Source organism: Doryrhamphus excisus, chromosome 7 (assembly GCF_030265055.1).
Source record: "Doryrhamphus excisus isolate RoL2022-K1 chromosome 7, RoL_Dexc_1.0, whole genome shotgun sequence".
Taxonomy (NCBI): domain Eukaryota; kingdom Metazoa; phylum Chordata; class Actinopteri; order Syngnathiformes; family Syngnathidae; genus Doryrhamphus; species Doryrhamphus excisus.
In genome coordinates this window covers 6,144,667-6,171,802 of record NC_080472.1, presented here as the reverse complement: position 1 = coordinate 6,171,802, position 27,136 = coordinate 6,144,667, and the positions used below count along the sequence as shown (strand labels likewise).

Genomic DNA, 27,136 nt, shown 5'->3' with positions numbered 1-27,136 from the left:
TACACTATATTGTATTTCCCTTAATTTGTAAATAAAGTTCTTGTAAAAAAAACGCATTGAGGCGCGCAAGGGATGTTGGGATATGTCGCGTTGCGATTGCGTCATCAGCCCACAAATGCGTATTTATAACCAACAGTGAGTGATATACCAAAGCTTACCTACAAGAAATACATGCTTTTTCAAATGTATAATTGTACTAAACACATAAAATACATACTGAAAAAGATTACGTTGGACATAAAAGTGTCTCAGCGGAGTTGCCGTAGCAACACCGCGGCTGATTTATTTCCGTAGGCAGATTTGGATGCCAAAAGAAGAAAAACAAAAAGGAGGAAAATGGAGAAGTCTGACATTATGATGACCCGGGACACTAGAAATGACGATATTTTTGACAGTATTGTAATGGCGGATGAAAAGTAAGCACTGGTTTTGCTTTCAGATAATCTGTGTTTGTGTTGAAACCTACTAATTTCGTAAAGTGTGTTCTCCAATACTTGTCAACTCTCCTGTTTTCATCGGGAAACTGCCACATTTTGCCCCCCTTTCACGGCACCGTCGCGTTTCAATACTTCGCCGTATTTTAACTTTGCACGCGTAAATTTGAAAAGCTCAATACACGCTTCAGTGCAGCGTTGCGCATCCCCAGCTCTATCGCTCCTTTGCTCATTCTACATTTAGGTTACAAACTCACAAATACAACAAAACAAGATAGACGTAGCATTGGGAAACATAATATCACGTGATTATGTGTAATTAACTTGCTGTCAATATTTAAAGTTGATATTGAGCACCCTTTTTGTGTTGGTCAGGCATGCGGGTGCTGGTGATTGTGAAATTTTGTTGATTTTCCTTGTTTTTTATTTTTTATTTTCCCTTATTTCAAATACAATTGTGCATGCATGTGTTCCTTTATTCGTTAATGTTTGCCTACATGTAATTTCAATTTCATGTTGTGCACTCAGATTCCGTGGAGAAGGGTACCATGAAGGCTTTAAGAAAGGGACCTACCGAGGGCTGCAAAATGGCCTCAAACATGGAACTTCTCACGGCGCTCAACTTTTCACAGAGGTGAGATATGCTACATTTGTACGATTCCATACCTAATGACCCAATGCAAAACTTGTGTATAAGGAAATACTGTTTCAAGCGTCCTTCATTCCAAAGATATGAACCTTTTATTCTTATTATGATGGTGATTGTAGCTGGAGCCAGTCAGAAAAGCAGACTACACCTTGGACTGCTTGCCAGTGAACAACAGGGCAAAGGTCATAAGTAGTATTGATTGATTTATTAATAGATTCAAGATTTTTTGTTATAGTCTAGAGCAGGGTTTTCAAACTCATGGTCTGCAGGTCCACTGTGTCATATTTTGCGGCCCGCGACTTGACATGGAAAAATAGTGTAAATGCTACCTGCAAGGTCTGAGCTACGCCTCTGGTACTCATAAAAGCAAGTATAATCAATGGTAATGGTTGAACATGCATCAGATTCCAATTGAATGCATCCCATAATCAGTTCACAGTTCCACATGTCCAAAAGGAGTAGGAAGAAGCAAAGCTTATTAAATCCTACCCCTCCATCTGGTACTTTTACAATCAGTAACTGTTAAGTTTGTTCACTTCCTGCAATCACAATCTGCAATCACAGAACTTATAGTAAGCTCATCAAATAGTCAAATGAAAACCAAAATACAACAGTTTTTTTTCACCGTATGAAGATGTTATCGTTATTCTGAGCCATGCATTGCGTATCATACTGTACCGTGAGGTCCCCTTAGATTCCCAGCCCTACTCCCAATACTTCATGTGAACCAGTCTCACACAGACCCCATCTCCAGCAGCCACAGGTAAATTAAGTTTGAGCCCCTGGTCTGGAGGGTTCTATTAATGTTAAAAGCAGTATAAAGCAGTATAGCATAAACAGCTTTTCTATGCTCAAAATACAAAAATACGGAAATTCACTGTCAGCTCTGGAAACAATTGACCTGGAGCGGAACCTGGGGTCTGGAACAGAACACAAATACTAATAATAATATAATATTTTAGAGGGAATAATAAAAAATATATAAGAAAAATATAGTTTTCTGTCTAAAACAATATTTTCCCTAAAATATTTTAGAGAGAATAATAAAAATTGAATAAAAATACATTTTTCTCTATAAAATGTTATTTTCTATTAATATTATTTGGAACAGACTAATTCGATTTACATGATTTCCTGTGGGAAAATGTGCCTTGTTTTTTGTATGGTTTCACTGGAGGTTCCATTTTACAGTAATATAGTATATATAGTAATATAGTTTTACATTGACTAAATATTGTGAAATAATTCAAAGTGAGGAATGGATTGAACTTATTGTTGATGTGAACTTCCTGTACATCCTGGTGAAATTGACTTCAAAGGTGTTTCTCATCTTGATCAAATTGCTGCCACTCTTGACTATATACTGAGATAGTTATTTGTTTACTGGTACTCTTTTGTGTCTTTTAATCATGACAGATTTCCTTTTATTATGGCTTTGCTGTTGCATGGAAATGTCTTCTTCAACATAGAACAGATTCCAAACTAAGGTAAGTTATTTGAATCATTACATCTCGGTGTGCCTGCGTTGTTAAATTGTGTAGATTTCATCACTGACCTTTATCCAGTCATCCAATCAAGAAACAGTAAGTTGCCTTTTCATAAATAATCAAATGACCGCTATTTATTTGGTTGGACAAATAATCCACAACCCACCACAGACACCTTCCTGCCTGCCAGCGCTGTTTCCGACTCCTTTGACTCCTTTTGCGTGCCCAGATCATGTTAGCCCTCGGGTTCTGAGGCTGACTGGAACCGTACATTTCATTTTCAACGTGTCTGAAGCTTGAAAGGATTACAGTGCTATGGAAAACATTCTGCATAGTGCCGGTGCCCAAGAGGCCCACCCTAAGCTTAGGTCCTTCAATAATTATTATTGTACTAACTATAGCCTAATAGTCTTTTCATTTGCAACAATATGCAATTTATCAATTTAAAAATATATACATTGGAGCAACCAATGTCCATTTTTAATCTTGTAGTCTTACCATATTTTACAGGTACCTCGTGGTGACCACCTGGTGGCAGTGTTGACATGTTTTATGGCAATTTTTTCTTTGTGACAAGCTTTTCCTTATTGTTAAATACTCAAGAACGACTGACATATATGTCAGCTAGCATTGGTCTACCGGTAATTAGCATTTCATATTGCATTTTATTCCTGATGCTCAGCTCAAAACATGAGCAGGTGTAGTGTAACAGCCTTACTGGGTCTCTGAAGGGCAAAAGAATGAAACAAAAGTTGTCTTTCTGTCCACTTCTGCACCCCCTCATCGATGCCGAGCACGTTGTGTGGCAAAGAGAGGAAGTACTACTTTAATGATGACAAACAAAAGACAGGTGTAGGAGCTATTTATTGGTGTGTTCCTAGGTTTTTGATATCTGTTGATTTATTTTTTGTTGTTGTTGTTTTGTTTGGATTCCTTGATGGTATTTTCTTGTTGGTTATTTATTTATTTTGTTTGTCTATCATATTTTGTTGGGGTTAATTGGTGGTTGATTTGTGGGTTTGTTTCATTGGATGGCACCCTGGGCACCTGCAATATATTTGGGTGGGCGGTGCTCAGGGGACCAGCATGCACCGGGGTGGGCCTATGGTTTTGTAACAGAGCAAGAGAGGCAAGAGGAAAAGGCCCTTGTTCCTTTTTTATTCGTTTTGCTTGCTTGGTAATAAAAGGAAAGAAGAAACGGAACAGGATTGTTTGGACTGACTCTTTTGCCTGCGTGAAACAAACCCATGGTGCATCAGTGGCCGTTTGATTATAGGTTACGTTTATTGTTTTGGAGAAGGACAAATAGCCACTACATAAAGTACAAAACCCGCCCTTGGATAAAGAAAAGAACCCACCAATAATGGACTCGTTGGACTCTTTTGGACCTTGGATGAACGAAGCTCACGAATTGTTTTATTCATCTCCCATCTGAAATCGTGTTAGCTTCAAACTACGCCTGGCCCACACCAGCGACACACTCAGCTTGGCCATCAGAAACTGGTATGTGTTACTGCAAAAAGCTGCATTGGAAAACGGTGATAACTCGGAGTTAAGTCGGCTATTAAGCGCTAATTTACGCAGAAGTGCTGGCGTATTTCATTCATTAAATCTACAACTCCAGTGCGCATCTATGCTTGCAAGAGTGGCTGTGCTGCCAGTGAGGATTATATTTGGCCTTTTACCCCCTCGCCTTCTGAATTAAATGGAATGGTTGACGGACTATATGATTAAAGATGTCTGATGTTAATACAGGGTCTCAGAAGGATGTTGAAATACCAGCAACAAAAAGGAATATTAAATGGACATCGAAAGGATTGAGTTTTTACATAAAAACGTGTCAAGACAAAAGGAGTGTCAAATGTAGACAAGCCAAAGGGTATATGGAAAAAATCCGTGATTTGATGGAATCAAACGAAAACGTGAAAACAGTTAATTCTGAACTTTGTAAGTTTATTGGTTGTTATCAAGACGCCCATGACGTGCATGAATCGTTCATGGATTTACCTTTACCAGAAGATGAAGCTGCAAAGCAAACGGGTTATTTTCAAGCAAAAATGACAATGTACTGTGATTTTACCGACAAGGTAAAGGCATGGTTAATTGAAGCCGGAAATCCATATGTGCAGCCGAATAAAGAATGTCCTGATCAGGATGTTGCAGATCTGGAGGAAATAAATCCTGAAGACAGTGCTTCTAACATATCACGTGCAAAATCAAAATCTTCCAAGCATTCACAGGTATCACGCATTTCTTCTACAACATCTGCACGCATAAAAGCTGAAGCGGATAAAGCGGCACTAATGGAGCGTGTTGCCGCGCTGAAAAGGAAACATCTAATTGAAGCTCAGGAGGAACAGTTAAGGAAGCAAAAGGAGCAGCTGGAACTCGAAACAGAATTGGCAGCAACAAGTGCAAAACTTCATGTATTGGAAATCAACTCATCTCAATGTGGTTCAAATCGATCCGATGGCATGAACTCTTATTTTGAAAGGAACTGTCAAAGCACAAGTAAACTCAACCCAGATGCCGACACATTCCTGCCGAATAAAAAGGATGCAAAGGACAACGTTTTGATGCCTTATTCTATATCTCAACCACAGGTTGTTGGTTCCAAACAAAGGTCACATACCCAAATGAATGAAATGTTAATTAATGCTGAGGTTCCAACTCAAGCTGCACAAAGAAGGAATGAAACTCAAACTCATCCAACTGACATTACCACCATAATGCAAAGACAAAATGACATCACTTCCCTCCTGGTGCAGCAGAATCTATCCTCGGCCCTTCCATATAGAAATATCCCAGTGTTTGATGGAGACCCTTTTCAATACAGGTCTTTCATTAGAGCCTTTGAAAATGGAGTGGAGGAGAAGACGGCTAATTGGAACGATCGTTTGCACTTCCTTGAACAATACACCAGGGGGCAGCCAAGAGACCTAGTGCAAAGTTGTCAGCACTTACCTGCGGAGCAAGGATATTGCAGAGCCAAAAATCTTCTCGCCGAACACTTTGGAAATGAGCATAGAATTGCCACTGCTTATATGGAAAAAATTCTCAACTGGACACCTGTTAAAAGTGAGGATGTTAAAGCACTACAGTCATTCTCCCTTTTTCTTAGAGGATGCTCAAATCTGACAGAACAGTTTATGTATATGAAAGAGCTGGACTTATCATCTAACATGAGGAGCATCATTCTTAAACTGCCATACAAATTACGGGAAAAATGGAGGAATGTTGCTTGTGATTTGCTGGAGCGACGTGGTCAAAGAGCGGTATTCACTGATCTTGTCACCTTCATTGAAAGACAAGTCAAAATAGCCTCGGATCCACTTTTTGGCAACATTCAAGACTCGCAACGTACCAACTTCAAGGCTTCCAATAGTAATCACACAAACCAAAGGAAAAAGCAAAGCATTTTTGCCACTAATGTCACTGAAGTACAAGATGGAGGTACATCTCAACATACAATAACTCAAGCCAAAGTACCTTTTGTGCAGAATTGTCTGTTTTGCTCTCAAAGCAGTCATTCCTTGGACAAGTGCTCACAGTTTGAAGTGAAAATACACCGGGATAAGATTACCTTTCTAAAGGAAAAGGGCATTTGTTTTGGTTGCCTGAAGCTAGGCCACACAAGCAAAGACTGTAGGAGTCGTTTGGATTGCAATGTGTGTCACCAAAAGCACCCGGGAGTCCTTCACATACACCGACAGGATACAGGCACATCCTCACCACAAAGGCCAAGTACTGTGAACCCTTCAAGTGTTTCTGCAAAGCTGTCTCAGACCTGTGGCCATATTGGGGCCGGTTGTGAAGATGACTCTGTCTTTTCTATTGTTGCAGTCAAGGTCAAGAGTCAGAAAAATAATCAAACTGTGCAAACATATGCCTTTTTGGATCCAGGAAGCTCAGGTACATTCTGCACAGATACTCTGGCAAGGAAATTGAACTTAAGAGGTAAAAAGGCAAGTATTCTGCTAAGAACAATGGGCCAAAGGAAAATAGTAAATGCTCAGATTTTGTCAGGACTTGAAGTGTCTGGTATGGATGGGAATGACTTCATTGAGTTACCTGATGTTCTAACCCAAAGGACTATGCCTGTGTCTGCAGTAAATATCCCACGACAGGAGGATGTGGATCAATGGTCTTATCTGAAAGGTGTTAAGCTCCATTACATCGATGCCGACGTCGAATTACTTATCGGTACAGATGCCCCAAAGGTAATGGAGCCTTGGGAGCTGATAAACAGCCAGGATGAAGGGCCCTATGCAGTAAGGACCAGGATTGGTTGGGCCATTAATGGTCCACTGCGCGGTGGATCTGACGGTAGGGGTAAGAGTGTCTGTCCTACTGTAACAACAAACCGAATCTCTGTTGATCATCTGCAAGAAATGCTGGTTAAGCAATACAATCATGACTTTAATGAGAAATCATCAGAGGAGAAGATTGAAATGTCCAGAGAAGACATCAAGTTCATGGATCTTATGAACAATACCGTAAACTTAATAGAAGACCACTATTGCATCGACTTACCTTTCAGACAGGAAAATCCCATGATGCCAAACAATCGCTGTGTTGCAGAACAGCGCCTCCAGAGCCTGAAAAGAAAGTTCAATAAAAATGGACATTTTAAGGAGGAATATGTTGCATTCCTGAATGACATGATCAATAAAGGATATGCAGAAAGGGTACCTGATGACCAAATGAGACAAAGTGATGGAACGCTTTGGTACATCCCCCATCACGGTGTCCACCATTCAAGGAAAGGTAAACTGAGAGTTGTGTTTGACTGTGGAGCTGTGTATAAAGGAACATCTTTGAACAGCCAGCTCTTGCAGGGTCCCGATCTTACCAGCTCTCTCATTGGAGTCCTCCTCCGATTTCGGCAAGAACCTGTGGCAGTAATGGCAGACATCCAAGCCATGTTTCATCAAGTTCGTGTCTCAGTCAAGCATGTTGACTTTCTCCGCTTCCTCTGGTGGCCTCAGGGAGATACTGCACAGTCTCCAGTAGAACATCGAATGAAAGTACATCTGTTTGGGGCTGTATCATCACCAAGTTGCGCAAATTATGCTTTGCGGAGAACAGCAGATGATAATGCACAACATTTCTCTTCTGATGTAGTGAACACAGTCAAATGCAACTTTTATGTGGATGATTGTTTGAAATCCATGGCATCGGAAGAAGAGGCAGTGCAAATGGTAAAGGATTTGACTGCGCTTTGTCAGAAAGGAGGATTCAATCTTTCCAAGTGGATCAGCAACAGCCGCAAAGTGCTAATGTCAATTGCAGAGGACAGCAGAGCAAAGGAGATCATGGACTTGGACTTGGATACAGACCAACTTCCAGTAGAGCGAGCACTGGGACTACAGTGGTGCATTGAATCTGACAAATTCAAATTCAGGACGTCTGCAAAAGAACAGCCACAGACCAGAAGAGGTATTCTGTCAGTGGTCAGCTCATTGTATGACCCTTTGGGATTTTTAGCTCCATTCATTTTACCAGCCAAGTTGCTTCTCCAGGAACTATGTCGGAGGAACCTGGGCTGGGATGAAGCCATAATGGAGTTCTCCCGTAAGAAATGGTCCAACTGGCTTGAAGATCTTCAAAAGGTAGCAGAGTTTGAGGTGGATCGCTGTTTCAAGCCCAGAGAATTTGGAGACCGCGTCGTTGCACAGCTTCATCACTTTTCCGATGCAAGTGAGGTTGGATATGGAACAGCATCCTACTTGAGACTACAAACTAATGGTAAAGTTTATGTTTCATTTCTCTTGGGAAAAGGTAGAGTTGCTCCACTCAAGCAGATGACAATTCCTCGCTTGGAACTCGTAGCTGCAGTTCTTGCTGTTAGGGTTGCTAAGCTGCTGCAAAAGGAGTTGCAGCTTCAACTGAAGGAATCCGTTTTTTGGACTGACAGCACGACAGTCCTTAAATACATACGGAATGAAACCAGCCGATTCCACACCTTTGTGGCAAACAGAGCAGCTTACATCCGAGAAGCAACTGATGTGGATCAGTGGAGGTATGTGAGCTCTAAAGAGAATCCAGCAGATGAAGCCTCTAGAGGAATGAGAGCTGAGGATTTCCTAAAAAACAGGAGGTGGATAATTGGACCAGAGTTTCTCTGGAGGCCAAAAGAGGAATGGCCTAAATTGGAGGTGGATCTTGATGGAGTTCCTGTAGATGATCCAGAGGTTAAAAGGAACCTGATGGTGAATGCTGTTATCAAGATCCAGGAAAATGCCACAACCAGCTTAATCAGTTACTTTTCCAGTTGGACGAAGCTAAAAACTGCAGTTGCTTGGTTTTTAAAGATCAAGATGATTCTCAAGATTCTGTGCAGGAAGAGGATGGAATTTTCTGCTGTTCCATGTCAAAGGGTTGAAGGAAGAATGCAGAGTTTCAAGGTCACACTCAAAGGACAGAGTTTGACGCCCGAGGATTATGACAAAGCAGAGAAAGCAATTGTGCAATATGAACAAAGAGAGAGGTTCAAGGTTGAAATTGCCTCACTGAAGAACGGGTTTAAAACAGTTTCTAAAGAGAGCTCATTGTACAAATTGGACCCAATAATGGATGATGGGATGCTCAGAGTGGGCGGCCGGTTGAATAAAGCAGCACTGCCAGCAGAGTCCAAACATCCACTTATCTTGTCCAAAGACCTGCATGTATCCACTCTTATTCTCCGGCACATACACCATCAGTTGGGACATGCCGGAAGAAATCACATGCTATCCAGATTGAGGCAGAAGTACTGGATTACTAATGCAAACTCTGCTGCCAGAAAAATCATATCGGACTGTGTTGTATGCAGACGTGACAGAGGAAAGCTTCTTGAACAGAAGATGGCAGACTTGCCTGAGGAGAGAGTGTTGCCTGACAAAGCTCCTTTTACGGACGTTGGGGTGGACTATTTTGGCCCAATTGAAGTAAAAAAAGGCAGAAGTCTTTTGAAAAGATATGGAGTGCTTTTCACATGTTTGACCAGCCGTGCTGTTCACTTGGAAGTAGCATATGCACTGGATACAAATTCTTGTATCAATGCAGTTCGCAGGTTCATCTGCAGACGAGGACCTGTCCTAACTCTCAGGTCTGATAATGGCACAAACTTTGTTGGAGCTAACCGGGAGCTGAAGGAGAGTTTGGATGCTGTGAACCATGTCAGAATTCAAAAGGTTCTGGTCCAGGATGGCATAGAATGGAGGTTTAATACCCCCTCCGCTTCTCATCAAGGGGGTATTTGGGAACGCTTGATCCGTTCAGTAAAAAGGGTTTTCACCTCAGTTTTGCAACAGCAAAGCCTGGATGATGAAGGGCTCCAAACAATTTTTTGTGAGGTTGAGGCAATATTAAATAGCAGACCCATCACAAAGGTTTCCGACGACCCGGATGACCTTGAAGCACTCACTCCCAATCACATCCTGACGTTGAAAGGCAAACCTATCATGCCACCAGGACTATTTGACTCAAATGATCTGTACCTCAGAAAAAGGTGGAAACAAGTACAGTATATGGCGGAACTCTTCTGGAAAAGGTGGCTTTCTGAATACTTACCTTTGATGCAGGAGAGACAAAAGTGGACAAGGCCAAGAAGGAGTCTCACCACCGGAGACATCGTCCTTGTGGCAGATGCTGCGGCTCCAAGAGGATCATGGATGATGGGGAAAGTTTTGGATGTCAAATCGGATGCTAAGGGACTGGTGCGCTCTGTGCGTCTTCAAACAAAGACCAGCATCCTGGAGAGGCCAGTGACGAAGCTCTGCCTGCTATTGGAAGCAGCGGTTTAGCATCATTGACATTGACTCACTGACTCTCTCTCTTTCTATGGCTCTGTCTCTCTCTCTCTCTCTCTCTCTCTCTCTTGTTTTGCAGGTACTTCAAAAGGAAGAGACTGATTTATGGTGTATTCCATAATTGTAGTTCAGCTAAAGGAATAGCTCCTTTTTGGGACGTAAAAGTAATTGTGGGTTCATACACAATTAGGGGCCGGAATGTAGGAGCTATTTATTGGTGTGTTCCTAGGTTTTTGATATCTGTTGATTTATTTTTTGTTGTTGTTGTTTTGTTTGGATTCCTTGATGGTATTTTCTTGTTGGTTATTTATTTATTTTGTTTGTCTATCATATTTTGTTGGGGTTAATTGGTGGTTGATTTGTGGGTTTGTTTCATTGGATGGCACCCTGGGCACCTGCAATATATTTGGGTGGGCGGTGCTCAGGGGACCAGCATGCACCGGGGTGGGCCTATGGTTTTGTAACAGAGCAAGAGAGGCAAGAGGAAAAGGCCCTTGTTCCTTTTTTATTCGTTTTGCTTGCTTGGTAATAAAAGGAAAGAAGAAACGGAACAGGATTGTTTGGACTGACTCTTTTGCCTGCGTGAAACAAACCCATGGTGCATCAGTGGCCGTTTGATTATAGGTTACGTTTATTGTTTTGGAGAAGGACAAATAGCCACTACAACAGGTATTACATTTACAATGTATCACATGTTTTTCTAACAATTTAAATGGACGATACCAACACTGCCGACTAGTGGCAAACATAAGTAACCGAAAAAACAAACTATATTAGGAAAGCAGGAAGTGAACAAATGTAACAATTACTGATTGTAAAAGTACCAGATGGAGGGGTAGGATTTAATAAGCTTTGCTTCTTCCTACTCCTTTTGGACATGTGGAACTGTGAACTGATTATGGGATGGATTCAATTGTAATTTGATGCATGTTCAACTGAAATAAAACCATTACCATTACCATGGTTCACTCACTGAAGAGGACACTAACAAGTCAGTGTTAAATAGCAGCCAAAGTCCTCCAATGTGGAGCAGGCATTGGGGTTGTGAGTTTGCCGTATACAATTTTTCAGCTTACGTTTCATGAATGTTTTCTGTTTGTTAGAAAACGCATGAAGGTCCTCGATTCTCTTCTGGATTTGATCCACAATTGCAGCTATGATGACCCACAATCCGCAACGCTCCAGGATGACGTGGGCTGTCTTCGAAGCAAATTCAAGCAGGTACCATTTACCAACATGTACCATTTGCTACTAGTATTGTGTATTCCCGAACATGACATCATGGTTTTTTTTTTATTATTATTGAGTTTTTTTGTTTAAGCGGGGGATTAATCTAGAGTGCCAAAACAAAAGCCATTTTTACACATGGAGCAGGTCTTGAAGCATGATCCTCATACAGATGCTATAGTTGACAGCCATCTACTTGGTCTTGGTCTTGTGGATCAGACTAGCAACAAACCTAAATACTCTTCCTGGTGTCGTTAGGGAGTTTTTGGTATTTAGGGACTCAAAAGTAAAAGTATGCATTTTATGTTCCCACTGAGCAACAGCGGGTGCTGTTGACAGGTCTGCGCCTGTGCCTGTTGTGAGATCATTTAAACCAGCTGTTCCGGTGACCCTGTTTGGTGCTTGTGTGTCTCACCCAACATTACCGTAACATTACTGACCGCAGGGGACCAGTGTGTGAAAATACACCACACATCTTTGGATGCATCTTCTGAATGCCTTATATTTGTATTACCTTTATTCAGCAATTTTTAGGCATGCAAATACTTTATTTAGGCACAATATTACACAACCTTTCCTTACATATGACTTTTTAAACCATTTTTTTTATTCAACCACGAAACTGCATGATTTAGTCATATTTTTGAAAATGCATGAGGCGAAGCTTATTCCAGAGCGCCGACATGTGGAGCTAGCAAGCTTGTTGTTGTGTGAAGCCCCAACATCATTATTGCCAGAAAAAAATGATAACCATCCTATCTGTATACCAATACATTACATTACTGTACATTACTGTACTATTATGTATGTGTATTCCAACCACTACCCCCTTCCTCCATTGTCAGACGACTACAAAGTATTTACTGTTTACAATTTGCATTTTGAAAGATATTTAAAGTTGGTTTTGGTTTCGTTCAGGTCTGTTCCATCCTCTGCATCCAAACAGACTTCAGGGATTACAGCAATGTCTCACATGGGACCTCTTTCTAAATCTTTCCGGACAAGGAGGAGGAGATCAGCAAATAAAGGAAAGCCCTTCACTTCGTTGTGGAAATGAAGCATTGAAGGCAGCACCCAATCAGAATTCGATTCTTCCAGGGGAGATACAACTGGGATGACCCTGCACACACACCATTAAATGTTTACACACATGACTGTATTGATAGTCATTAAAGATTGAGAATTTTTACATAATCATGCTACAGTATGGTACACATCTTTAAAATCTCTGATACTAATGTGATGTGATGGACTTTTCCACCCTTGGTTACTATGAACAGATGATATACTGGAAAGACAGTGATATTTTTAAGCTATTCCTCTCTGATTTAAGGTCATCAACCTAAGCTGACAAATGGTTGAAGTGTGAAATAAATCCAAGAAAATGGAGTTGAGTTGATTGTCTGCGAACATCTTCTCAGCCTATTCAGGTTCAGGCAGGCACAAGTCCAAAACAAACTTGACAAATCACCATTGACACCCACAGTACCCGAGAGGATTCTCTTTTTTGGCCGGAAATTTGTTGAAATATGGGAAATGTTCTATTTAAATAGGAAGGTGACAGGAAACAAACTATGGACGTTTACTACGGGAAGCAAATGGGAGGGTTGACAGGTCAGACATTTCCAGAAATTCCAACCACCTTGCAGCACGACCACTGCTAAACGCCACCAAGACCAAAAAGCTGACTCTGGACTTAAGATGGTTTCTGCTGGAGAGGGTCTCTAATTTCTGGTTCCCAGGCAACCAGATAGTTAGGCATGGCCTGCAAAGCAGTGACCATAAGGTTTTATTCCATTCCAAAAATTCTCAAATTGCTATGATATTTTCCTCACTTGGGTCTAGGAGAGTCTCATGCACACATTGGAAAGGGACAGTTTGGATTTTGATGGCAAGGTGTACACGCAGCATGAAGTGAGACAATGGGAGACAAAATAGCACCAAGCGATTGTGAGGTCTGACTTTTTCTATGTCTTATTCCTCTATGCCTTTATGTTTATGTGTAGTGATGTAAAGGCACATGTTGGAGATTGTAGATTAGTTTTGTTTATGAAAAAACAACAGCGTAGAGTGAAGAACCTTGTTAAGAAGTGGTGAATTTCCAAAATAGATACTGGTGTCACATTTTGATAGAAGTCTTTTATACACAGTCATATTTAATTAAACATCAAGAAAATACACTTGTGGAATTAAAAAATAGACTTCTTCTTCAAAAAGAAAAGATATTAGCAAAAGTTTGGGTCAGCGTCTTAACTTACAGTGTTGTAACTATCACATCTATTCCCATGACCAATGCAAGAAATTTAACATTAAACCAAAGCAACCTGTGGGTAACATACAGGTATCGATAAAGGCACCCCCACACATAAAAGATGATCTTTGCAGCCGATGTTTGCACATTTATCAGAGTAAATGCATTCAGAAAATACGCATATCATTACTCGTGTCGTCATATCACCTTTCAACAGGCATACATGAAGTACATGTATTGCACAACAGGTTGTTAACTCCAACTTGGAAAATAAGACAGCTGAAGGTGATCTGAAAGGTATAACAAAATATACACAGCAGGTCCTGCAACATTTTGATGGCATCTTGGGTTGGGGTGAGGATGATATGAACGTCTATGGCATAGTTTGTGCATTTCTGATTTCTGTTCAGATAGTTATCGTCACTGCTTTAAGTCTTGGCCTAGCCTGTACTTTGGTTTATAAGTGATAGTTACTTATTTCCTGAAAAACATATTCATATTTATCTCCATCTCTCTTACTTGAGTGAACCATCGTTGATGAGGGTGTGACAGCTGATGGTCAGCGTGTCTTCCTGAAATAAACAAAGGTTGCTACCAAAACCACGGATGCCACTAAGGTTAATTTCCTCCAGTGAGACCATCCACTGATGACACCTTCCTAGAATGAAAGAAACAACAAGTATGGAATGATATATAGTACATTATCATCTTTCTTCCATAGCCAACCCAACTGCATGACTCACCCAGCCTCCTTGCTGAACAAGCCAATAGTAGAGCTGCTCCCTGATAACTTGTAGCACCCAACTGGTGACCACTCTGATGTTCTCTAGATGGTTTGTGGTCAGTGCCTGTCAAATCAAATTCAAAATATCGCAGAATATTTGAGGTGGCACACAGACCGGATACACTCTGCCTTTTCATATACGCCAGCATATTAACAAACAACAAATTAACTGCATTATTGCAATACTTTGTGGCTCCTGGCGTATTTGCAACCCCACAAAGATGATTATGATAATTACAATTGTTATTTTTACGAATGGGGAAACCTATCCAATAAAACACCGACTTCACTCACGGTGCAACCAAAAATACATGACTATGCAGGTATTCAATGCTTATACATTACTATACATGCAAAACAATACAATGCTAAGACGCTAACTATACATTGGTATAAATTAGTATTACCGAGGTTTACCTGAAACTTGATCCAAAGGAATAGTGGTGCCTGTGGTTTTATCAGAGCACGCATGGCATACAAACAGCTAAAATACTCCTTGGCTAATCACGTTAGCAAAATAGTCGTACCTTGGCTAGCAAGATATTAGTTCATTCCTATAAGGAGCTCAAAACAGGAAGTGACTTTGGGGGTTCAGAGTGAAGTTTAACTTTGCCATGGGTCAGAAATGAACAGTAGTCTGTGCCTTTATTAGGGATTTTTATTATTTTATAATTTTTTTAATTATTATTTAATTATTATTTATTATGGTGACTGCATGGTGGATAATAAATAACTTTCATGTTATTTTTTGTAAAAACAAAAAAATCATTCCATCTGACTCCATGACAATAAGCCAAACATACACAATGAACTAACTTCAATAATGTGTAGACTCCAGTGGACTTTTACCTTGTATATGAGTCTGTATGCTAGATGGAAGAGAGCCACAACTCGACCCCAGTTGATGCCGTCAGCAAAGATGCTCCTGGCCACTTTCATGAAAATATCTTGAGCACAGTTACCTTGAACCTGGTTTATTAATCTGTGGGTAAGGAATAAACAGACATACAAGTGTTTATTGTAGAGGCGTGTCGGCTCAGCAGTGAATTCTTAGCCTGCAGTAAAAGGCATACAACAATTATATGGTTTTGCTTTTATGTCCGGTTATGTTCTATATACGGTTGGATATACTGCTATATTCTCCAAAACGCCTTTGGAGACGGCTTACAGTGGAGACGATAACATTTAATACACAAGCAAAATATCTGGTTGACATTCCTGCTGTCATCATGCCAATTGCACGCTACCTCAATGCTTGCAGCATCTGTGGTATTTTGCTATGAGACAAAACTGCACATTTCAGAGTGGCCTTTTATTGTGACCAGGATAAGGTACTCCTGAGCACTAACCATGATGTCAGCTCAGCATCTTGATGTGGCACACCTGTGAGGTGGGATGGATTATCTCAGCGAAGTGCTCACTATCACAGATTTATGAACAACATTTGAAAGAAATGGGAATATTGTTTATCTGGAATGAATTTTACGTCTTTGAGTCCATCTCGTGAAAAATGGGAGCAAAAACAAAAGTGTTGCGTTTATATTTTTCTTCACAAAGATGAGATGGGGCTGCACGGCAGACGTGTGGTTAGCGCGCAGACCTCACAGCTAGGAGACTCGGGTTCAATTCCACCCTCGGCCATCTATGTGTGGAGTTTGCATGTTCTCCCCGTGCATGCGTGGGTTTTCCCTGGGTTTTTTCTCCAAAAACATGCAAGGTTAATTGGCCACTCCAAATTGTCCATAGGTATGAATGTGAGTGTGAATGGTTGTTTGTCTATATGTGCCCTGTGATTGGCTGGCCACCAATCCAGGGTGGACCCCGCCTCTCGCCCGGCTGGGATAGGCTCCAGCACACCCCGCGATCATCGTGAGGATAATGGTGATGTGGGAGGAAAGGGGAGTACCCGGAGAAAACCCACGCATGCACGGGGAGAACATGCAAACTCCACACAGAGATGGCCGAGGGTGGAATTGAACCCTGGTATCCTAGCTGTGAGGTCTGCGCGCTAACCACTCGACCGCCGATAATGGAGATAATGTTTTTGAAAAAACAAACCTGCTTGTATTTATTGTAACAGACATGATGTAAAAAAATTCTAAATGTATTTTCATTTAAGAACACATCTTTAAGTTGATGATTACTTTATATGCACATGTTTTTTTTTTATTTAATTTAATATATTGACTTGAGTATTCTTTGATTACTGACTTTTTTATAAAAGACCAGAAAACATGAGCACTTTTAAATGGCGTCTTAATGCTGTATCACTGCATTCTTCTTTGCAAGATTGTCTTTGTTTGAGAACCACTAATTTACATAAAGAGGGAACTACTCTTCCCTGGTCTTTCGTCATCAGAAATGAAAAGCTGGAATACAAAGGGTTTGCTTAACAATAACCAGTGAAATGAAGCCCTTCAGGAGTCAAGTTCAAGTAAAAACTATTTGAAGAATACCGTTGAAGCTCAGCATTCCTGTTCATCTCATCTGCAATCTTGAGCAGCTGCTCCACAACTTCTTTGATTTGTGGATCCTGGTGTTCACTTGATCTTCCACCCAAGTCCTCAGAAGAAATGTGTTGACTGGGATAATCTGCATTTATACGCTCAATCACATACCTGTCATAAAGAAAGCTTCATTAATGTGGTACTATAATAACTGTACAAAAAGGGCAGTTCAAATCTTATGCCACCAAAAAAAGTCCCTTGATGAGCCCGTTGTCATGCAAGACTAGGGTTTGGGAACCGTTTTGGGCAAAAGAGCTATAAAAACCAATGCTATAATGGAAGCAAAACAGTGAGGTTATTCTAGCATACATTCTAACAATACACTCACCGTATGTTTTTCACCTGATCAAAAGTTAAGGACCACAGGCTTTAAAAGCCAAAATCTGCTCAAAATTCTAATTTTCTGTCAGGCATTCACACAGTCATGCCCTCCTGATGGCTAAAGCTAAGAAGCCTTCTCCTCTTGAACGTGGTTGGTCATAAGCAAGGCCTCCTGCAGCGTGCCATTGCTACTGAGGTTGGACGCAGGGGTCCGTGGGGTTCAGTCACTTCAGACTCGCACTGAAATGTATCCACGGGGTAAAATAGGTATTTGCAGTATAAAGAAGAAGAGGGTGGTTGGTGAAATCCTCAGAGACAGAAGCTGGCAGAGATCATCCAGCAACACCACAATGACCGTTTACAGGCGTACATGAAAAAGCTGTTATGATATTACTTACCCTCTGAGGACTATTGCTCCTTGTTCTATGATGGGATCATCAATGACGTCTGTTAAAAGTAAAAAAAAAAGTTTTGATAACATTCAATTATCTGACTGGTAATTACCATTTGTTTGAGAAGACACAATCTAACTGAATGGGAGGTAATCATAATTTCATACTGTAGTAGTCATCTTTTGGTTTGTATAAAAAGTGATTCCGTCAGAGGTCTCGTGTTATGCTGTTATTCTTTATTGGTTGGGTTCATTCTTCAGTTTTAAGGTCACTGCTTGGTTGATTTTCTGTACTGTAAGCGAACAAAATGAAGAACATTAAACTGATTAGCTTTTGTGTTCATTGATTTTTAAAATGAAACATTAAAATTGCAATCTGCTGGCAGGAAATTCTTCAATAAGTATAATATATACATACAACCTGTATATACACATACATATATATACGTACAGTGGTATGAAAAAGTTTGGGTGATAATTTTCAAGATTTTCCTTTATAAATCACTGGTTGTTGGGAAATATATCATATAGCAGACCAACACACTGATAGATGGGAAGTGAAATGGGCACCCTTGTTATTTTATTGATTTGAATACCTTTAGAACTAATTAGTGAAACACTAATTGGTTTGGTAAGCTCACTGACCCTTGACCTGCATACACAAGTGAAGCCAATATTGAGAAAGGGTATTTAAGGTGGCCAATTGCAAGTCCTCTTTGTATGCTCTCTAAGTTTCACCACGGTCGCCTCAAAATAATTGGTATATACGTATACTATGTATATATATATATATATATATATTCACATTCATACCTATGGACAATTGAGCCAATTAACCTAGCATGTTTTTGGAACGTGGGAGGAAACCGGAGTACCCGGAGAAAACCCACGCATGTACAGGGAGAACATGCAAACTCCACACAGAGATGCCCGTGGGTGGAAACGAACTTGTGTCTCCTAGCTGCATGGCCTGCGCACTAGCCACTCAAACACCATGCAGCCCTAGAAATAATAAATTCACATGAAAAAAATGAAACATTTCACTCAGTAACAAAGGACCAATTGGTTGAATGATTGAGATAATCAAGTGACAAAAACCCATGCCGTTTGTAAAATGTGTCTGCGAGTCCACTTAGCGAGACATCATGAGGACCTGCCGCTAGCAAGCAATGCCAAGGTCCTTTTGTATACTACAAAAGTAGTACTGTGATATTGCAGGCATTTTGTTTTTCAAATTGATATCACTATTTTGTTAAATAATGGTTATTTCAAGCATCTTTTTACTGATGTTAGTTACTTTGTTCCACAAAAATACTGGATAAGTCAGGGACTGTATATATTATATTCTATATTTTTTTCACAGCTAATAGAATGTGAACATTTGAGTAGGATCTTGAGACATCATTAAATTTATTTGTTTTTATGGGGGCGCGGCACGGCGGTCTAGTGGTTAGCGCGCAGACCTCACAGCTAGGAGACCAGGGTTCAATTCCACCCTCGGGCATCTCTGTGTGGAGTTTGCATGTTCTCCCCGTGCATGCGTGGGTATTCTCCGGGTACTCCGGTTTCCTCCCACATTCCAAAAACATGCTAGGTTAATTGGCCACTATGTGTATGAATGTGAGTGTGAATGGTTGTTTGTCTATATGTGCCCTGTGATTGGCTGGCGACCAGTCCAGGGTGTACCCCGCCTCTCACCCAAAGACAGCTGGGATAGAAAATGAATGAATGTTTTTATGGATTTTTTTGTTGTAAATTTAAAGCTGGATGTTAAAGCTTTATTTATCCAAATGCTACACTTTAAGTTTTTACAGAGGAAGGTTTGTGATACAGCATAACATACTGTTCTAATCCAATAAAACTGTGTTTAGTAAGTGCATATTTCTGGTGTAATTCAGTTTTTCCAGGAAATAATCTTTAACTACACGAAAAACAAAAAAATATCGCCTTGTTAACAGTATTGTGATATATCGTGATATATCGTATTGTGAGCCGAGTATTGTGATACGTATCGTATCGCCAGATTCTTGCCAATACACGCCCCTAATTTTAACATGCAAATTGTTTAGAAACCAATGTTAATTTTTGCTTCGTAGCCCTTTCAGAAGAATGATCCATATATTTATTTCCCATATGACCCATATACACACACATGTATACATACTTTACATGTACATGTATTGCTTCCTTTCAGCTGTTTGCTTCAGCAAATAGACAATGACGTCACCCCCACCCCCGACGAATTCAACAGCAGATGTATGGAAAAACACTATCCTAGTATTTTAATGTAAGAATAAATAATATAATAGCAGAGTTTAGTCAAAAAAAGACACGCACCTCGGAATAACCCATTCATTCACTTCAGTCTTTTCCGGGGATTCGAGATTGTCACCTGGGATTACCCGTAAAGCAGCATGCTATCCTACTTGCAAAGTTACGATGGATCTATTACTAATAACTTGGAAGTCTAGGAGTCACATACATACATACATACCATACATACACACATACCATACATACATACACATACGGCATGGCCGGTAAAGACGCTGCTAGAAAAAAAAAAACATTTGTCCAACAAGTTATTGGCGACACTTCCTCTGATCCGCGCCGAGTGAAACTATCTTGTCCGAGTTGTGTTCAAGACATAAACGTTTTTGTAAACACATTCATTCACTTACCTTCCCCACCCATGGCACCTTCCCCACCCATGGCACCTTCAACTTTCTGCTCGTCGTCGTCGTCGTCCGTTCCTCTCCTGTCAGCCATATTCCAAGCTTCCGAGATCGGAGCGACTAACTTCGAGGAGCTATGTGATAATTTCTATATCCAGACCAAGTGTATTTACACAAAAAACCGTATGCCATATAATAGCGTCTCGTTGGGACGTGGCCGTTGGGTCAAAAGTTTGTCTTCCACGGAGGAACGAGGAAGTGTCATGGAGGCACGGTGTTGCAGTTACCGCCAGTCTCCTGTGGATGAACGCAGAGCATGCATCTTTCAAAAACAACACAATAAAAAAGATCAAATATATTCTTGACTAATAATGATAATGGTGATAATGATAATAATCGTGTTGACCCGTAATCAGCCAAGTTGGACAAACTTTTAAATAGTAATTAGTTATATTTACCTTCCCCCAAAAGTCATTGAATTAGTAATGAAATTACTCCTACATAAATGTCACTTACCAGGGAAAATATTTTTTTTAAAAAAGCTTCACATATGTCAAATAATTTGGATTTATCTTAGCAGTGTTGTGTGGCATTGACTTTCATGAGCTCGTGTAATTGTAATTCTCTTCCAAAACGCTAGGAGGCAGTGTTTGAACAACCACTTATTGGTTACTTATTTATAGGCTACTTATTTAGCTTCCCGAGTGACAGTAGTGAAAATGGCAATGAAAGCGACAACGGACGTGGTCCTTAAATTAAATCAGTTTAAAAGTGTTTGCTCCTTCCTGATTTCTTACTTTTTTGCATGTTTAGATTAGATTAGATTAAACTTTATTGTTATTGCTTATGTCACTTGTACTGGGCAACAAAATGCAGTTAGCATCCAACCAGAAGTCCAAATTTATAAATACCTTATTAGTAAATAAATGAAAAAAATAGAACAGAGCTGTAAATGGACAGATATATGTACAAACTATAACAGGCTATGACTATAATACAGTGTGGATATATACAGGGATATAAATGACTATAGTATGGCTATTGCAGATTATACAGATTTGTCAAATGTGTTAGATCACACAAATTTCAATATTATGTATTATGTTCCACAAGTGAACACAATATGCAGTTTTATATGACATTTTCATTATTAAGGGAAAAAAAAAATCACACGTGGTGATTACAGTTGTTGCTGCTGAGATTACAGAAACTTTCCTTGGCGAATTGATACTAACTGACAAACTAACACAACACCTCGTGAACAGCTTGCCTCAGCATCATTCACAGATGGAAGAGTAGATTCCAATTTCGCTAGAAGGCTCCACAAGATGCTCGTTTGCCGTCAGCATTTTTGAACCTGAGGACTGGAGCATATATCTTCTGTTGGAACACACAGCCATGAACTGCTTTGTGTGAAGATTACAAATTAACACATTAACTGCCAACACATGCCACAGAAACCATTTTGTGGGAGTAACATGTTAAAAAGGTTTGATTTGGTATTTGAAGAACAAACAATTGAGTCAAGTGACGGAGTATGGTGAGTTTCCAAAAGGCAGCTAACGCAAGCATGTGGCTAACACTCCATGAGATGTTCAGTTACAGTGCAGCTTCCGACCAGAAGGTGGCGGTAATGTGTCAGTCAGTTGTTTAACAAGCTCACAGAAGAGCAGAAGAAGATATTCAGCTAACAACTAGCTTTGCTGAAGCAATTGAATTAATTTACTGATTATTATGGCTATTATGTTATTTGAACTTTATTAAAATTGTATTTATAGTTTATTTAATTACAAAAATATTTTTAATGTATTTATTTTATCACTATCTTTTTTTATTGATTGATTGATTTTATTGATTTTTATTCTGACTCCCTTTTTTGTTAAAAGTAAACTCTAAATATTGGTCTTTTTTATTAATAAGCCTGACTTAAGCCCTTACATCGTTCTTGCTTGATTTGTTCCATGAATTATTATAATAAAAATCTTTGTGATGATCAACATTTATCATGTCATGTTATTGTTCATTAAACTTTATTCAGGTTTTAGCTTGTTAAACTGAGTGGATTTGATTTATTAGTGAAAACAAATGAATGAGATAAATTATAGACAATGCACAATGTTCATTTAAGAAATAAAACCTTGATAATCTCAAAAATTAAACCAATTGATTGTTCATTATTTTGTGAAATGTTTTATTTTTCTTGTAAATTTATTATTGCTCTTTAACCAAACAGAAATATGTTTTTTCCAATTATTTGATTAATCGAAACATTTTGGTAGAATAATCAATAACTAAAATATTCGATAGCTGCAACCCTACTTTAGATATATGCTTTATTTGCCAATGAAAAATTATCTTGCATCCCACTGGTGAGAACAGAAGGATCCAAAATGACACTTTTCATGACAGGAAGTGTTATATTTGTGCATGAGAGTGATAGAGGAAGAGAGAGGACACAGGAAATGGATAGTGTTTTGCATGCCTACAGTTAGTTGACAACCTGAATGAAAAGCAGGTTTATCCACCCCTGCTCTGCTGCAGCCGCATCCGCTGCCTTCTGAAGCACATATGCAGCAGACACCCTCTTCTGTGCCCGGAGAGGAGATGAAATATCACCATGGCCGTTTCAAGCGCGGCACAAATGCTCACTGGTCACACTCGTCACATTACACATCATCCAGAGTCCGTTGCAGCCCCACAAACAACAAAAGTTCCTCCTGCACTAAAAGTGCTACATAGTGTCTGCATGCTCCCAAATCCATACTGAGGTGGAACTCATCCCCAAATTTGGCCCACATTTGCAAGTACAGCAGTTTGGAACCGGGGCTTTCGCCGCTGCCTGATGGATGATAACATGATGAGCCTCAAACTCACCCCACACTGCCAAGTGTGGCCCTAAATGCGTCACGAAACTAAAACTTCTTAAAGTGCCACCCTTGTGAGACATTTTTGAGGTACTCTCACAAAGCCATAAAGTCCCAACACAGCAGACATGTTTGTTTGTGTTTGTTCTGATTGCGGCAGTAGCTGGATGGGTGCAGGGGATCTGCGTTTCAAAGTAAGTATCGGCCGATATCGATACCATCCTTTTTCATTGGCTGATACAGATCAGTGGCCGATCCATCGGAGCTGTAAAAAAAAATATTTTGTTTCCCCCTTCTGAGGCATCGGTCAGTTTGCCTTTGAGGCCGACCAAAAGTCGTGCTCCATGGCCTCACCAAACTGTTCCCACACCCGAGGTTTTGGCTCGTCCACTGCCGAAGCCATGTGCCACTTGGACTGGCAATACCCATCAGCTGCTTCCGGACCCCCAAAAGCCATCCATGCTTGATTGGATCAGCTGCCTTGGCAAAGGAGGCACGGAATATGGCCCATTCAGAGTCAATATCCCGGTCTTGTGGGCGAAGGTGAGAGTTGAAGACTTGACAAACGGGAGAATCTGCCAGACGTTCCCAGCACATCCTCTGTACACGTTTGGATCTCCCATGTCTGTCCGGCATCCTCACCCGCTATCCAATCCAACTCATCACCATGGTGATCAGTTGACAGCTCAGCCCCTCTCTTCACCCGTGAGTCCAGAAAATGCAGGACACACGTCTGATGATTCAACTACAAAATCGATTTTAGACCTGCGTGCCAAGTCCAATAACATCACATGCCGTAGGTTCAGATCGGGGGAGGCCGTTCCTTCCAATCACGCCCTCTAGCGGACCACCACCCAAAATGAAATGCACAGAATCCTTATGCTTGCCTCTGCAGGTGGTGGGTCTACTTGGGGAAGATCTTGTGTGGCTCCACAGGTCATGACCAAATCACCAGGCATTCACCTGCAAGCCCCTCCCCCGGAGGAGCTTTCCAGGTGAGGCCCTGGTATCCCATGTGTGGGTGGGGTGTAGCCTCTCTTTTCTTCATATGGGTCCTCTGAATAATTCTGGTCTGGCCCGTCACCTTGGACCTGTTTGCTTTGGGACAGCCCACCATCGGCAAATAGCCCCAGACAACATAGCTTTTAGGATCACTCAGGCCCTCAAACCCCTCCACCACCATAAAGTGGTGATTCACGGAGGAGTGTCTGAACAAAATGTCAACGAAAAACAATTACACAGTGTCTTTGTGTTTGTTAGTTAGCAAGCTACTTCCTGTTTCATGGAGTGTGGCAAACAGATGGGGGGGGCATTTTATTCTAAGGGGTGGACTATTCCTTTCATGCCACAGTGGCTCAAACAATAACAACATTCAGGTGTTATTCCTCTTTATTCAGATCCTGTCCAACGTTTAATGGCTTCTTCTTTGTTCAATATACTGTACAATAAAAATGAATATAATTAAAACAATAATGTGTACTTATACTACTGCAATAACTAAGTTAATATTTTTAACTAATTATTTAATTAAATGTCTGTTATTGAATTATTAAATAAATTACACATTTTTAACCACTTTCACTTGAGTGGTTTTGGCTTGTTTTTTTTTTTGTTTTGTTTTGTTTTTACAATGGATGCCCTTCCTGTACAACCCAGGCAGGGGATTGAACCGAGACCATTTGCTATGAAAAGGCAGAAGTGTGTACCATTACGAAACTGTTGCAAATCCCGATGACAACAAAAATGTATACTTTTTATTAGGGCTGTCAAAGTTAACATGTTAAGGGAAGTTTCCTTTAACGGCAATTTTTTTGACGCGTGAGCTTCTCCTGTTTGACCCTCGGCCCCCACCCTAGTTTGATTGAAGCACGTAACTCTGTAGCCCCAAGCTGGAACAAATGTTGATGGGAAATTGAGAAAGAAAAGAGTATTTAGATTGGTAAAGTTAGCTTCAAAGCCCTGGCAGATGGCTCTTGTAGCAAGACCAAAGTTATTTGGATCTACTGTCGCTGTGTTTGACTTATCACGGATTCCATGGCCTGCCAGAGACTGGAGCGGTGCAGCTATTGTTTTTATCGTCATATACAGTGCTACCTTGGCATAAGAGTGGCCCAACTAACCAGTGCTTTTCACATTTTGGCATTGAACTGCCAGCTAAATTGGACCTCCGGCTGCTATTGACGGGCTGTCAATGTGATGACCGTGGCTGAAGTCCAGTGTTGTGCTAGCTTTAGCAATTTAGCATGGAACTAAGACTAAGACGTTATATTTTCCAGAAAAAACTGCACCCCAGCTTTGTGATATACAGTAGTTGTTGTTTTATTAGTCCCCCTTTTCTGCTGTTTTTTTTTATATTTCAACGTTCTTCTTAAAAAATCTTTGTATATTTTCTTAATGTACAAATGTTCTTTTTCTTACATTTTCTCTGTACATTTTTTTCTCAACAGTTCAACGCTATGCTACTAAGCTTACATTATTTTCAGAATCAGAATCAGAATCGCCTTTATTGTCATTGTATTGCATACAACAAAATTTGAGTGCAATTCCACGGTGCATTTTGTAGAAGGTAAAAATAAGATTAAAGAAAAGGATAAAAATAAAACAAGGAATAACAACATAAATATAAAAGTGGCAGGTGCTGTTCAAAATAAGTGTAAATATATGTACATCAAAACAATAGCCTATACAGTAACAAAGTGTAGAATTGCAGTCAAAAATAATAACCTATACAGTTACAAGATGTAGAATTACAGTAAATTTTACGGTAAATACAGTTATTTTACTTCATAATAAGTTTATTCTTGTAAAATTGCTACTTTTTTGTTGTCAGATAATGACTTTTTTCACTCAGTTTTTACTTTATTCTTGTAAAATGACAGTGTGTTTTTTTCATTTATGCTATTGTTGTTATTTTTTTAATGTTCCAACTATTTAAACTTTCTTCTTGTAATATTATATAATAAAATTACTTATTAGTAATAAACATATTGTAATAAATAATTACTCTGGCTACCACTGACTTCTAGCCCTTCTTTCTAGTCAACTCAGGAGGCTTTAGGGTGTGGTTGGTAAAACAGCACCTCGGGCTTGCCTTTGTGAGAACAATACACCGGCTCAGGCAAGCTAATGCAAATTCACGACTCATTCCCCTAACACAGCCTTGCTTTTGGCAATGGGGAAGTCCTGCCATCCACAGTAACACCCAACAGTGAAATACTTTGCAAATACACTCACCCTGTGCATGAAGAGGCATGCAGAGCAAAGACTCCAGTTCTGTTGTGATTCACCGTTGATGAAGGACACAATGATGGCGTCAATCAGGTTGGTTCACTTTGTTGAGATTCATGAAAGAGGATACTGCTTCACTGTCTGGTAGTGGTGCAGATATTATGTTTATAAAGCAGTTATCGGCCAAGAAAACACCAAAGCATTGCTCTATACTAGGGGCGTCAAATTAAAATAAAAAAATAAAAAAAACAAAACAGGGGTGTCAAACCAAGACACTGCAGGTTTTTTTCCCAGCCGGCCATAAAGCAGGTGATTTTAATGATCAATACCTCCTTCAGTTCTTAGAGCTCATCAATTAAATCACCTGCTGGAGAAACCGGTTGAAAAAAAATGCAGTACTTTAGCCCTCTGTTGACACATGCTCTACACAAATGTTTACATATAAATGTTTTTTAAAGAAATATGCCGGCTGCACCTAGTTTTAGATGGGTGTATCCCTAACGACGAGACGAGACAAGTCGATAC

The 27,136-nt window shown here is 40.1% G+C and overlaps 3 protein-coding genes across 4 annotated transcripts; 2 read left to right on the top strand and 1 right to left on the bottom strand.

Moving 5' to 3' along the window:
* The first annotated feature begins 89 nt into the window (after positions 1–89).
* lto1 (LTO1 maturation factor of ABCE1) lies at positions 90–13,753 on the top strand. The gene is made up of 5 exons (XM_058077853.1): positions 90–416; positions 963–1,068; positions 2,500–2,570; positions 11,467–11,584; positions 12,509–13,753. The coding sequence occupies exons 1-5, from the start codon at positions 337–339 to the stop codon at positions 12,578–12,580; spliced, it is 447 nt and encodes a 148-aa protein (XP_057933836.1). The 5' UTR covers positions 90–336; the 3' UTR covers positions 12,581–13,753.
* LOC131132323 (uncharacterized) lies at positions 6,763–10,380 on the top strand. Its single transcript, XM_058077850.1, has 2 exons — positions 6,763–10,062; positions 10,136–10,380. The coding sequence occupies exons 1-2, from the start codon at positions 6,794–6,796 to the stop codon at positions 10,227–10,229; spliced, it is 3,363 nt and encodes a 1,120-aa protein (XP_057933833.1). The 5' UTR covers positions 6,763–6,793; the 3' UTR covers positions 10,230–10,380.
* On the bottom strand, positions 12,101–26,898 carry zgc:153993 (uncharacterized protein LOC767645 homolog). 2 transcript variants are annotated; one of them, XM_058077852.1, is made up of 8 exons: positions 26,618–26,898; positions 20,526–20,816; positions 17,852–17,900; positions 17,082–17,243; positions 15,475–15,607; positions 14,585–14,689; positions 14,361–14,499; positions 12,101–12,710 (listed from the first exon to the last, which is right to left on the bottom strand). In XM_058077852.1, the coding sequence occupies exons 2-7, from the start codon at positions 20,611–20,613 to the stop codon at positions 14,401–14,403; spliced, it is 636 nt and encodes a 211-aa protein (XP_057933835.1). In that variant the 5' UTR covers positions 20,614–20,816; positions 26,618–26,898; the 3' UTR covers positions 12,101–12,710; positions 14,361–14,400. The 2 variants fall into 2 exon arrangements, with proteins under 2 accessions (XP_057933835.1, XP_057933834.1); XM_058077851.1 differs by lacking the exon at positions 12,101–12,710 and having other exon boundaries at positions 13,710–14,499; positions 26,618–26,894.
* Positions 26,899–27,136: the final 238 nt, after the last annotated feature.